Source organism: Chenopodium album, chromosome 20 (genome assembly GCF_948465745.1).
Source record: "Chenopodium album chromosome 20, dcCheAlbu1.1, whole genome shotgun sequence".
In the NCBI taxonomy this organism is placed as follows: Eukaryota; Viridiplantae; Streptophyta; class Magnoliopsida; order Caryophyllales; family Amaranthaceae; genus Chenopodium; species Chenopodium album.
In genome coordinates this window covers 5,689,255-5,704,248 of record NC_137853.1, presented here as the reverse complement: position 1 = coordinate 5,704,248, position 14,994 = coordinate 5,689,255, and the positions used below count along the sequence as shown (strand labels likewise).

The 14,994-nt window shown below is 32.1% G+C and overlaps 1 protein-coding gene and 1 pseudogene across 1 annotated transcript; one reads left to right on the top strand and one right to left on the bottom strand.

The window, feature by feature from the left end:
* The first annotated feature begins 4,856 nt into the window (after positions 1-4,856).
* LOC145599297 (hydroquinone glucosyltransferase pseudogene) lies at positions 4,857-6,683 on the top strand (annotated as a pseudogene).
* A 1,402-nt stretch (positions 6,684-8,085) lies between these two features.
* On the bottom strand, positions 8,086-12,533 carry LOC145598616 (protein SEH1-like). The gene is made up of 8 exons (XM_081654991.1): positions 12,270-12,533; positions 11,684-11,795; positions 11,262-11,362; positions 11,061-11,138; positions 10,714-10,869; positions 9,218-9,330; positions 8,906-9,032; positions 8,086-8,492 (listed from the first exon to the last, which is right to left on the bottom strand). Exons 1-8 carry the CDS (start codon positions 12,429-12,431, stop codon positions 8,361-8,363), a joined length of 981 nt encoding a protein of 326 aa, XP_081511117.1. The 5' UTR covers positions 12,432-12,533; the 3' UTR covers positions 8,086-8,360.
* Between the last annotated feature and the right edge of the window lie 2,461 nt (positions 12,534-14,994).

The following is a 14,994-nucleotide window of genomic DNA, read 5'->3' as shown; positions in this document are numbered from 1 at the left end:
TCCTATGATTAATTTTGATCCTATCATTTATTTCCATACATTTTAAATTTTGTGATTATGGTTGTTTTGTTACTATAATTGATGTCAATTTTTTTATAAGAAGTTCACATGCATTAATTTTGACTTATAGGGTTTATATTCATATCTAGAAAATTACTCTTTAATGAAGTAGAACTTGCTTAAATGAGGATTAAAAATCAAAATGAACACAATAAATTGTGTACTTGGTGAAAGAGTCTTGAGAGATCGAATGTTGTATGGGCTGTGTGTATGATCACTCTAGAGGTCTACGAGAATAAATTTACTTTCACTACGTGCACCTTTTTTCCACAATAATTAATGAAATGTTGTGCAATCACACATATTAGTAATTGGTTGAGTAAAATAATTAAACAGAGTAATAATGTTGGTTGAGAAGGTTTTGCATAGAACGGACTCATGTGAGTCCAGTTTATAACCTTCAAACACACCACCTCCATTTTCCTTATGCTAAACTAAACTTGCCACTTTAGTGATTAAATTTTTTTTGTATGATTGGACTCACGTGAGTCCGTTCTACACAATACTTTTCCATGTTGGTTATAATCTTAAAGATAAGACTTAAATTTCTTTAGTCTTATGAAGTAAACTATCTCTTCTCCTTGTTTGTGGGTGTTTTCATTAACATAATGTGTACAATCTTATCAGAAAACAATTATAACGTCGTACAATAAGTTGTAACAAGGGTTGAAATTGGAAGGTACTGCGACATATCGTGTGGGTAAAGCCAAGCTAGGTTGTATGTTGCACAATACTTAGAGCAAGGTTGGTTGTGGCTTACGTTTGTCGAGTTGTACAATTACAATAAGTTATATATCATGTTCTTGGAGTTACATTGTCTCTTAATTAAGATTCTAATAAGGTCACGATTACAAGCTTAAAAAACAAATATATACATTCACTTGAAAAAAGGGCTCTATAATTGGCTTTTTTAAATACGGAGTTTCTAACATCTACCTTTTCACTAGTTTCATATTTGGATTATATATGTACCCCGTATATGCATGTTTTTATCCGTGGTTTGTCTTCACTTTAGTTAATCATGGTTTATTATCCATTTCATTCCAAGCAAGGCCCAGTTTTATAAAAATAAGCTCAATTTAATAAAAATAAGTCCAACTTAATAAAAATACATTTTAATGTGTAAAAATCAGTTTAAATATAACTCTAAACCAGTGAGATGGAATAAATTTTAATAAAACTAAACAGCTAAACTAAGTTCATTTAATTATAAAGTGAAGAGAACCTACAAACCTTATAAAGTTATAAGCTTTGCTTGTTACTGTCTTATCATTTTCCGCATAAGATAGACAAAGTTTATTTACACAAACATGGAATATTACAACAGCAGAGCCGTTGCAATGATTTTTGGGCCCTGTTCGATCTAAAATGAAAAAATGGGCCCTTAATAATTTGAAAACATACAAAATTTTAATTTCTATTCTATTATTTACGCCATACACAATTAGATAACCCTTATATATTGGGAAGATATTTAGCAGCTTGATAAGAATAATTATGAAAAATCAAAATTAATTGTTAAATGCTTTGTCGTTGTTAGTTTGTTACGGAATACGAATCGTTTATTTTTAATTTGGCTGAAGTTAACTATTTTACGTTGAAATTTCTGGAATGGAGAAATGTACATTACAATTTCATGAAATTGAATTGATGAAATTGCGAAAATACTAATTTGAATTGATAGAACATAGAAGAATACGAAAAGTGCTAGAAATCAATATGGGAGCTTGGATTAATAGAGGGAGTATGTTGTGCATTACAAATAAGGAGGCTCTTGAAAGCTGTAGCATTAAAAAAAATAAGAATTGAAAAAAAAAATTAGGCCCTCTAATAATCGGAGCCCTGTGCTAGGGAGCACTTTGCACTCCCTATTCTAAGCCCATGCCCAACAGCCTAGCTCCCCCTAAATGGTGCACCCTCACTCTTGAGTCATTGTTCTGAGAGCCTAAAACATTTATCATAAATTTCTAGATAACTCACTTATACAACCACAACTTTTAGGGCTTATTTCTACCAAATCACATCTAGCTAATGCAACATACCCTCAAGCCAACACCAAACAACCATCGCGTGTTCCACTTCATGCTCACAAGTGAATCAAATCATAATAGGGACATTTCAAAATGAGGTACTATTGTATCGGTTTACTAAGCTACTAGCAAAGTAGCAAGGTTGGTTTTGAGTCTTTTGACCTATACGAGGTTTCAGTTTGACAATCCCATTTTCATAACCAAAATAAAGATAGCTTCATTTCACATAAATGGGCCTGAAAATAAATATCCATAGAAATTGTGGGCCGAAGAAAGGGGCTATTCATATACAGGAGCAAAACAGGCCTATCTTCCTTATCTTGGGCTCATTATACCCAAATTTTAATGCTATAAATGCAATTAGTATTATGTGCACCATGGTGCACCTAAAAATAGGTGCATTTAGTAAAAAAAAAAGGTGCACCACGTCTATATATTTGAACATTTAGTAAAAAAAATTGAACATTTTACAAAAAAAATGAACATTTAGTAAAAAAAAAATATGAGCACGTCACAAAATATGAACATAAACATGCAATTTTTATGTTCATATTTTATAAAGAAATGTTTATTTTATATACAATAAATATTCAGTTTATATTACAAAATAATTGAATTATTACGAGTCAGGCAAACTTATTTCAAAATTTGTATGACTCTTAATAATTCAAAAGTTGCAATTTTTCAGATTTTTTTACTAAATGTTCAAAATTTGTTATTGTTCATATTTTTTTACTAAATTTTCAAAAGTATTTTGCGTGGTGCATTGCGATTGTTCAGATTTTTTTTATAAAATGTTCAAAATTTTCAATGTTCAGATTTTTTTACAAAATGTTCAAACTTCACGATTGTTCAAATTTTTTTTTTATTAAATGTTCAAAAGTATAGGGCTATAGGCGTGATGCATTGCGATTGTTCATATTATTTAAGTGAATGTTCAATTTTTGCGATGTTCAGATGTTTTTACTACATGTACAAATTTTGTAATTGTTCAGATTTTTTTTACAAAATGTTCAAAAGTATAGGCGTGAATGCGTGATGCACCTATTTATAGATGCACCTTGGTGCATCTTAAAATTTGCGCTATAAATGGGCTATTTGCTCACCCAAACTTGGGCCTCTTAGCTCTGGCCGTGCAATTAATGATACTCCGTAATCCGTATGAATTATTTATGAATTGCTAAACGAGGGTACATAGTACATAGTACATTGCTTGGACACTACTGCTCCATTAAATTGTACTAGTTCTACCTAAGTATTTACTTGTTTTATTCACTCCTTTTGTTTACTTCAAGCATTATTCTTTAATCAATACATAGTTTTACTTAATTTAATTAAAGCATTATACTACCTTTCTATATGACTAAAAAGAATGTATATAATTTGTTTTTTTGTTTAATTATTCATGAAATAATTTTAAGTCAATTATTACTACCTCCGTTTCTTTTTAGTTGACACGTATTCCTTTTTAGGAAGTTTTCTTTTAGTTGACACGTTTCCTTTTGAGGTAACTTATTTACCTTGCATTTACAGGTTACCGCACTTGCTTTTTCATTCTCTTTCACTCTTTCTCCTCTCCTTAATAAATGTGCCTAAAACAAACGTGTCAACTATATAGAAACGGAGGAAGTATTACACAAAGTTTTTTTATTTTTTGCAAAATATGAGATAATAATGTTTACCCTTGCACCAAAATTTGTCAGAGTGATGCATGTGAATAGACATAGGCAGATCTAGGGAGGGCCAACCCGACCTCCCCCCTCCCTATGCCCAGTTTTTGATACATATAAATAAAAAATCTTGTGCAAAATATTTAAGTTTTATAGTTGGTTTAGTTGGTTAGTTACTTGATGCATAGATTTGGAAGGTCAAGGGTTCAATTCCTCTTGTTTGCACATTTCTTTTTTTCGTGTGGACTTCTTAAACTTATTCTCCGTATTCCTTTATGGCTTTATTAATTAAAATATTTTATAACTTCGGCCTGATCTATAAATAAATTCTGGATCCGCCCTTTTGCATAGTGAAAAATTAAAAGTGAAACACTTGTTTTGAAATGGCTATGAGTTATTAACTTTTATTTGTAGAAAAAAAGTGATATCAAATTTACTAATTTTTTGAATGGAACGTATATGTGTTTTTCAACTGATTTGTTTCCCTGCTACATTAATTACTAATGGATTCCCTTTCATTTATGAAACATAAATGTATTATACAGTTATATACTACTATTGGTCAAGAGGTATATATTATTGGTCAAAGTGATATATGTAAACGAGTTTACATTAGCATTGGTCAATGTGGTACTCCATATAAGTAAATGTATACTGATATTGGTCAAAGTGGTTGATCTCAACGTATATCATTTGATACTTGTATTTTCTTATACTAGAAAATATCAAATTAGATCAAATTCTATTTTATGTTTTTATTTGCGTTTATTTATTGTTAAATATCCCTAATTATCAAATTTCACATTTGAAAAATGCATATTATTATTGTATTAATACGAATCTGATGATCTTTCAAAAAAAAAAAATAATAATAATAATACGAATCTGATGACAATTCAAATGGTCATTTTAAATACCACGAATTAGTATACAAACAAGGTTACAATTAAAAATCAGACCAGATCAAATTAGATTATTAGAGAAATTAGAATCCGATCAGATCATGTAAAATGAACATAGCCTTAAACCCTTAGAAGTACTAAGTATTTTTTTTTCATTTAATGTGATTTATGTTTTAATTTTTTTCCCAACAACTAACTTGTTTTCTTGCTACTTTAATACCAACTGATTTCCTCCCTTTTATAATCCCCTTTATTCACTCTATATAAACCCTCCCTATTAATTTTATAAACATAGTACACCATCTCAACATGCAAGAAACACCACACATAGCCATAATCCCCACACCAGGGATGGGTCATCTCATCCCACTCATAGAGCTAGCCACCCGACTCACTCACTACAACTTCACCATAACCATTCTCATTCTCAACGACGGTTCACCGCCTTTGAAATCCCAACTCTCTATCCTCCAAAACCTCCCACCCTCCATTTCCTACGTCAATGTTTCTCCCATTGACGTCTCTGATCTTCAATCCGATTGCGCTATTGAGACTCGGATGACTCTCACCATTACTCGGTCCATCCCCGGTATTCGTGAGTCGCTCCAAGTCTTGTCAAAGACAACACGATTAGTTTCGGTTGTTGTTGATCTCTTGGGCTCAAGTATCTTACATTTGGCCCGAGAGTTTGGCGCGTTGTCGTACGTGTTTTTCCTTACTAGTGGTTTGGGATTGTGCTGTCTTTGTGCTTTGCCAAAATTGGATAAAGTACACTCTTGTGAATTCAGAGATTTACCTGAACCGGTTGAATTTGTGCCCGGTTTAGTTCCGGTTCATGGGGTTGATTTTCCTGACCCGGCTCAGAATAGAAAGCATGAAGTCTACCAGTTTTTTCTCAACATGGCAAAATGCTATTCTGATGCTACTGGGATATTGATCAATAGTTTTTATGATCTTGAACCGGTTGCCTTTGAATACTTGACGAATGATCGTGGTCGAGAAGATAATTTGATTAGTATCCCTCCGGTTTACCCTATCGGACCGGTAATTAGGACCGGTTCAGAAGACGGGTTGATAGATGGGTCGGGTTCTCTAAACTGGTTGGATGAGCAACCAAGTGATTCGGTTTTGTTTGTGTCATTTGGTAGTGGTGGGAACCTTTCCCATGAGCAAGTAATTGAGTTAGCATTAGGGCTTGAGTCAAGTGGTCAAAGATTTTTGTGGGTTGTTAAAACCCCAAATAATAAATCTAATGCTTCTTTTTTTGGTGATACTAATAATATTGATAACCCACTTGAGTATTTGCCTCAAGGGTTTTTAGATAGGACCAAAGGGTTAGGCTTAGTGGTGCCCAATTGGGCCCCTCAAGTTCAAATATTAAGTCATGGTTCGACGGGTGGATTTCTGACTCATTGTGGGTGGAACTCGACTCTAGAGAGTATAGTCCATGGTGTGCCCTTGATTGCTTGGCCGCTTTATGCCGAACAAAGGTTGAATTCCGTGCTGATAGTCGATGATCTGAATGTTGCATCGAGGGTTAAACCAAATGAGAAGGGATTGATTGATAGGGCACAAATTGCTGAATTTGCAAAATGTTTGATGCAAGGAGAACAAGGAAAAATACAACGAGAGAAAATGAAAGTTTTGAAGAATGCGGCTAATGCTGCTTTAGATGAAGATGGATCGTCGAAAAAATCATTAGCAAAGGTGGCTGAAGAGTTGAAGAATCACAAGATCATACAAAAATAGGAGTGATTAGCTTAGCTATTTACCTTGATCAATGATGTTTTAAAATTTCAGTTATTGTCTGATTGTTTTATGATTATGTTTTAATGTTGCGTGTAGTTATAATTACAAGTTTAACTACATTTTCAATCATAACGTTCATGAGTTTATAAGCTGTCGTAGTTTTTTTTTTTTTTTTTTTTTTTTTTGGCATTTTAATGAACATGGCTTGTTCAGACTACCTTTTCGTACACACCCTCAATCTTGAATTCTCGATCATTAGACCAAAACATATGTAGGCATGTGCTTTGTGCATATCGATTAGCCAACATATCATGTATAATTACCAACCTATGACTATCATACGTTCGGTGTAACATATCAATATGTCAGCCTATCACAAAATTGTCAAAAAGCATGTAATAAAATAGATTACTTTTTTCCCGACAATTACCAAAAACAATACTCTAGGCATTTTTTTATATTATTATTGTTACGAGTGATAATATAATGAAAACTATTTACGGGGTTTGTTTGGTATTATTGTGATTTTTTTATATTTTAAAATCATTAATATATGTCATATAATGAATTAACATTGGTTAAACTTAAGGTCTGTTAACATTTTTTAATTTCAGTTTAGTTTTCTAATCAGTTTAGTTCAGCTCAGCCTATAATTTCCTTCTCTCATAAAATATTTATTTCAGCTCAGTTCAGTTCAGCTCCAATCAGTGCAGTTCAATTCAGCTCAGTAAATATGAACAGACCCTTATTAAAATCTCATAATAATTTTGAAAATTGATGAACCGAAAATTAAAAACACCTTCTTTTTTTTTCCTGTTTATTAAATAACTAAAAACAAAAAATGAAACAAGTGGTTTCGAAAAGAAAAAAATAATAATAAACGAGTTAGGTACTCTGTAACTATTGATTTTGATTTGCTCAGCACGATCCTGAGTACTTTTTAGTGTTGCATGATTGCATCTAATAATTCATTCAAAAAAGTCACAAAAATTTCAGTCGCATTTACTATTTCTTAAATACTACGTAGAATACAAAAATAAAAAAGCAGCCCATAAATTCATAATCATAAACCCAATGCATGAAACTCCAAAATCAGGCAAGTATAATAGTCAGTCTGTGAGCCCATGCAGGCCAGACAAGATTTGTTATTCAACTTCCAATAATTTTCCATCACTGCAGCAACAAGATCGCCAAATCAACAGAAAATCCTAAGATTGGTATTACTTTTGAAATTTTAATGACAAAAAAAATCATGATATACGAAGTATGTAATTAGATGAACCGATTCAATTAAAATAGTTCATAACCATGCATCTCTTACACGCTAATGTTAAATATTAGCTAATCAATTTACTTAGTCTCCTTAAGATTTTCGCCTGTTCGGGTTCTGAAGTATACTGAAACTAGAAATAACTATAAATTCACATCTGAGTAAAATATGGCTCATGGCATGCCCTCAATAGCTAGGTTGCTTTTTGTCGAGCAAAGGTTTAGTTCCATATCATCAACCGAAGATTTAAAGGTTTCATTGAGTAAAACCAAATGTGAAGGGAATTGATTCGAGAAGGACCAAATTGCTCATTATGCACAATGTATGATTTCAGGAGAGCAAGGAAAGAATGAAAAGAAAATTTGTTGACGTTGCTTCAAACGAAAACCAGTTGTTAACAGTCATTAGCAAGGCAGGGTATTAGCAACTACTGTAGGTAAGATGAGTACAAATAGCCAAGACAACAAGACTAATGGAAAACATCTACAGTATTTCCAAAGTTCCATCATCTACTCACATCTGTCATAAACTTAGGCATAATTTTGATATAATCTGCTCTAGAATTTGATTACCAAAAGTATGCCAGCCTAATTCCAGGCCAATCCAATGCATACATAACAATATAATACAGCCCTGCAGGTCAACTGAGATACTCCATTATACAAGGGACGGTACAAAATTACGAAGTAGGTTCCAAGACTGCCTGCTCGTGCCAGACACCATTCAGGTTAGATTGCCAAAGCCTGACCACCCCATCACTCCCAGTGGTTGCCAATGTCATTCCGCTCATATCCCACTCCATTTGCCATACCTATTCTCACACAAAGACCTCGCCAATTAGAAGTTTGGTGAAAAAGAGTGTTTCATATGCATCACAAAAGGATACTCCCATCATCCCTTAAAGTTTGCACCATCTACACATTCCACTTTATAACGAGTTGTGTTCAGCATATAGCCAGATACGCACTAAATTGGAAATGGGGGTGATCTTTAAGGGATGGAGGGAGTGACAAAGTAAATATCTGTTGGAAATTTGGAATTATCTTTCTTTTTTTTTTTTTTTTTTTTTTTTTGAAATTCAAATTTGGAATTATCAATCTTCATAAGTTTCATTTTTGGTGCTTCCATTAGGTGCATTTTCACAAGCTAAACATTGATTAAGGATCTTGTCTGAAACCTATTTTGGAGAATTAAATTCCAAATGAAAGAAAACTGCTGTCATACCTCGCCTTGGTGACCTGATAGCAAAGCTATCTTCTCAACCGAGAGATGCCCGTCAACATCAGGGTTCAAACCAACATGCCAAATTGCTATACCCATCTGAGTTGCAACAGAGATTATTTCATACGGCCTGTAAATGAACATTCAGCAAAATATTTTTATTATCAACAGAAATACTGGCACATCATTTCTGCATGTTCCAAATTCACAAAAAAAAAAAAAAAATAAATAAATAAAAAAAAAATAATAATAAATAAAATAAATCAAAAAAATAAATAAAATAAAATAATACAAACTAGCTTGGGTGAGGGCTACCTGCAAATATTTGGAGCCCAAGCAACAGCATGCACTGGATCACCGATGTTTTCAGGTAAAGCTAACTCGGCAACAGTAAGCCACCTTTGATGTAATTGATCAAACTCCCAGACCTGACATCATCTAACATGAGATTGATTTGGATAAGTTATTCAACTAAGCAGGCCACTTCATCAAACATATTTCTAAGCAAGAACTAAATCAAGTGCATTCAGAGGAAAAAAAACCCTTTTATCAAAGATTTGAAGGAAACTTGTGGAAAATCAGAGATCTCTAGGAAGATGTATCAAGAAAAAATCAAGACACAAGGAATTTTATTAAGATTTTATCTTATTAGAAAAGAAAAGTAACAAAAGAAAATGGACTCTTATAAACCCTATATTCGGTATTTTGTGAATAATCAACCCAGACATCAATTATAAGTAGCGGATAAGTAAATTATAATATAGTAGCACAACTTGAGATTTGGCGATTAAGAATGCCATAAAAATTGTATTGGCTATGATTCTCATACATCTTCATAGAGTTCATAAGAGGTTTCTGTAAGTTTATATACATGTCTTTCATGTATGTGATGTATTTATTGTATGTATATGCAATGCCTATAATTTTCAGCGAGCAGAATGTTTGGTAAGAGTCGCACGAAGCCTGAGCATTACAGCAAACAACACTAATAAAAACAAAACCAATAACAATTCCCGTTATGTACCTAGGGAAGCAAAATTGATATAGCCAACCTTTAACCAGTCAACATGAGACGAGCACATAATGTAGTACTACTCTATTATATACTACCTCCGTTTTTATTTAGTTGACACGTTTTGACTTTAGCACTATTCACACACCTCCCTTTGACCGTGTTTTGTGCTTCATACGTAATGAAAAATATAGTCATGTGGAATCTTGTTAGATTCGTCACGTTATATACTTTCAAAATATCAACTTTTCATAATTTTCATTTATTGATAATTAAAGATATTAATGATTGAATAAATGCATTGGCAAACGTGACTAAAGAAACGTGTCAACTAAAAAGAAACCGAGGAAGTATATAATAGAGTAGTACTATTATATACCTAGGGAAGTAAAATTGATATAGTCAACCTTTAACCAATTAGCATGAGACAAGCACATTATGTAGTACTATTCTATTAGCAAGAATGAAACCACAACATAGGAAAATATAGTGGAAAAAAGAGTGATATAAATGATTAAGAAAAACCATAGCAGACAAAAGATGCAGGGCAGTAATAGCAACCGCACACAATGACGATTGACAAAAGAGGGGGGGATGTGAACCAACAACACGAGCACAGTAGCAATAACTACATGCTGATCGGATCGTCATTCGTCATGAAAATTTAAATGCACCATGTGAATGTAAGTTTGTGAAACACGTTTTAGACTCAACAGTACTCTAGAACAATTGAGATGTGGTGTGGTATATCTACAACGTAAATTGCACCCAAAATGAAAAAAGTTGTGAAACACAATACCTTGGAAGAATTGAGTTGTGGTATATCTGAATTGAACCCCAGAACAAAGCTCAATTGCTGGCTTTCACCTTTTTGTGGAATCCACGATATGGATGCTGATACGCATGAAGCTTTTGCAAATTTAGATACTGAGTCAATAACATTCTGGAATTCGGCCTATACAATACAATTTGGCAATAAAAAGTTTGTTAGCCGAAATTCAAACTTGTATTCACGTTTACCACACGGAGATCCTACTATTACATATATTAATATATACTCCTAAATTCCGAACTAAATAAAAGCTCTTTAGCGAAGTAGTCATCATGTTAATGAAGTATTCACTTATATATTCAAGCGTAAAATACCTGAAGTTGCCAAGTGTTCAGGTCCAAGGGATTATGAAGCTCATAGACTTTGACATAACCATCTGAATATGCAGCAACCTACAAGAAAGGAATACTGGACATAATTATAAACTCAAAGGAATTCATCATGCTCCAACAAGAACGCATTCAGTAAGTTATGTTACATTAAAATGATAATCTGCGACAGAAGCTAATACTTACCAACTTCAAACAAGTAGAGGAACCTCCAAATTGGATATCTAATACACGGGCATTTTTATGCAGAAACTTAGTGCAAATCTTCCACTGAAGCGATTGCCCATCTGAATATAGAATAGGGATAAGCAAATGTTTTAGATTTCATAGTCTAACAGTAACTAAAAACCACTATCATAACTATTCTGAAAGTAGTGTCTCACTTATTAGTAATGAAGTATGAAGGCCAATATGTACAATATTACTCTACTTAAGAAATGAACATCTGAAACTTGTTGAAGACATAATTCTCAAATATCAACAGCAATAATCAGCATCTAGTTTTGCAATAAAATCATTCACTGGGGAAGTACAACCAATACAGAATAACATATAGTAAGAGCAACAAACTGATTCTTTCATATGAATGCAACAATAATTAGAGTTACCTCCTGCAACTTCTTCCCACAATGACAAAGTGCCATCATCCAAAACGCACGCGACAGCATCTCCATACTCTGGAGGAACCCATAACACCTTCACAATGCTACCCTCATGTACCTACAACCACAACTTAATAGTCACATTATAGCTCCATCATACTACTTCAGCAGCTTCAATAAAAAAAACTACTTGTATAAGTAAATTCAACCTTAATTTCCAAACTAAACAACTTGGATGATCACAAAATAATACAATTCAACCATAATTTGAAATTAAATCAAAAACCCACATAGTAGCATGACTAACCAACCAACTAACCCAACATAAACGACCCAAAAACCCGATTCGACAGCTCTAATTATACAATACCATTATAATATGACCGAAATTTACAATCTTTAATCATTAATTGAGTTATACAAATATAATGCGACCGAAATTTGCAAACTGTAAACATAAATTGAGTTATACTTATACCATTATTATAATATTGACTGAAATTTGCAAACTTTAATCATAAATTGAATTAGAAAGAAAGGACATATCATAGCAAGTAAAACCCAATTGATTGGGGAAAAGGGAGGAGTATACCTGAAAGGAGGAAGAAGGAGAGAAGGGAGAAGAAGAAGCAGGGTCAGGAGAATCGAAGATAGTGAGGAGACCATTGATAGAACCAGTTGCTAATCTTTGAGCACTGTAATTCCAAGCAGAACTTACAGTTCCAGTCTCCAATGTCGCCACTGTTTTCTCCATTTTTTTGTTTCTGTCTAATTTCTCGGCCACCGTAGTGTAGGGTTTAACTTCCCGCTCCTCCTCTTTCGTTTTCACTGATTTTTCGGAGAGTAGCCTTTTTTGGGGTTTTTTTTTTTTTTTTTCTTGCTAAACCAACTCAACTACTCCTATGTGTTAGGCCCTGTTTAGTTCGTCTTATATTTACTGATCTGATCTGGTCTGGTCTACTCTGATTTGGTCTAGTCTGATCTGATCTAAATGTGTGATTTGACCAAATTTTGACCTTAAAAATAATGTGTATATTATTAATATGTCATTTCGGAATATTTTTAATTACGGAATTAAAGATATTTAGCGATAAAAAACTGCACATAAAATGATGATCTGATTTGAACTTATTTTTTCTGAAATAAGTAAAAATAAGGTGAACAACACAAGACCTTAGGTATCAAAGATTTTGATTTTGATTTACGTGGACAACAATAATTTAATTTAACTCAATTTTGAAATAGACACGATCTACACTTAACCTCATCAAATTGAACCACATTCTCAAATTGATGCATCTATTAAATTCAGCTCATTACATAAGCTCGACTTGGAAATATCAAATTATTTTCAATATGATGTTGTTGAAGTTTATGTGTGGAAAAAAAAAATTCTATGATTATCTTTAATTGTAATTTTACTCCAATTAGTAATTTTTTAATGTTCTCTTTTAGTTAACTTTGAGCTTTCTTCAAGTCTAGTCCAACTCAAATCAACTTTCAACATTAAAAGTTTTTGAGCATTTTTAAGTAGAGTCAAGCTCTCATTTGAGTAAGATGTGAGCTTAATTTGCATAATAAACACCTAAAATTTTGGTATAATCTTTCGATTTACTCGATTAAAAACTAAAGATTCATTCAGCATCACTATGGTTTTCAAATTTTTGGTTTTGAAAATCATATGATATGTAATATATTTAATAAAAAAACATAATAATTAATCAAATTAATAGAATTATTCTAATTAAGAAGACTGACAATAGAAAAGTAAAAACTACTTTTTGTTGGACATTAATTTTTTTAAAGTTTTTTTAGTTTCTAATTTTTGAAAACAAAAAACCATAAAGTAAAAACAAGAAAAAAAAAGTATTTGACCAGTTTTTAATTCATCATACTTATAATATATGTTACATGATTTTGAAAAAATAAAAATAAAATTATAGCGACATCAAACGAAATAGAAATTTGAAAACGAAAAAACGATAACACTCAATTGTAAATTGAAATTTTCTCCCTACAGGCGGATGCACGATGTTTCGTGCATCCAGTTTTGTTTTTAAAAAAGGCGGAATGAACATATAATTGTCCAGTAAAGAACATTTAGTTGTTTTGTAAAGAACATATATTTATCTTATAAAGAACATCACATATAATAGTTTTGTAATGAAAATATAGTTATTTTGTAAAGAACATATAGCTTTTGGTTCTTTATATATATCTAAAGAACATTTGTAATATTAATAAAGAACATGATAATATAATGTAATGAATATTATTTGTATTCAACCACCATAATCTAAAAACAAAATTTAAAGAACATTTTAAAATAAACAATTAATTTTATGTCACAAACAATTAATTATACTGACAATCAAATAACATGAAGATAAAGAACATTATTAAATAGCACGCATGTTCTTTTCACTCTAGGTATATGTTCATTATATTTTAATAGTAGCTTAGGTTCTTTTCACTTAAGGTATATGTTCATTGTATTTTAATAGTATGTTCTTTTCATTGTAACTATATAGATATGTTCATTATGTTTCTATAATATGTTCATCCGCTTTATAAAATATGAAAAAGAACATTTTACTGTATTTTAATGTACATTGTATTACTTAGATCTACAACTTTTACTGAATTTGCTAATTTATTTGCTTTCTTTTTTAAAATGTAATAATTGGTCGGTTTTCTTCAAGAACTTCATATAGTTTCTCATTGCAACACCAAAACCACATAAATCACAAATTTACACCAAGAATTTGCAAAAAAAAACTACCAATCGAACTCAAATTGAACAACTATGCATGTCGAAATTGTACTTACCTTTTGTTTTCATCAGCCATCTTGAACAATTTTGCACCAAGAAGTTTGAAATTAACGATTTCTTTATTAAGGTTTGATGAACTTGAAGTGGTTTTCAATTTTTCTTTTTTGGGAGAAAAATCTTGTAGAGAGGGAAAAATTCTAGAGAGAGAGAGTATAGTTTAAAATGATTTGAAATTACTACATGGTAAAAAAATAATTACTATTTATCTTTTTGCATTTTTACAAAAAAGAAGCTCAATATAACACGTGTACGTTAGAATTGAACAGTATGTTCTTTCTACAACCATGTACATTAGAATTGAACAATATGTTCTTTCTACAAGTCTACAACCATGGGATGCACCATGCGGATCGTGCATCCGCCTGCAAGAACCACCCATTAATTGTAAATTTAGCATCACCGATGATCTAACTTTGAACAGAGCTTTTTCAATGCGGCAGGCCACATGATGCGGCAGGGTTACTTGTATTCCGAGTTACTTGTT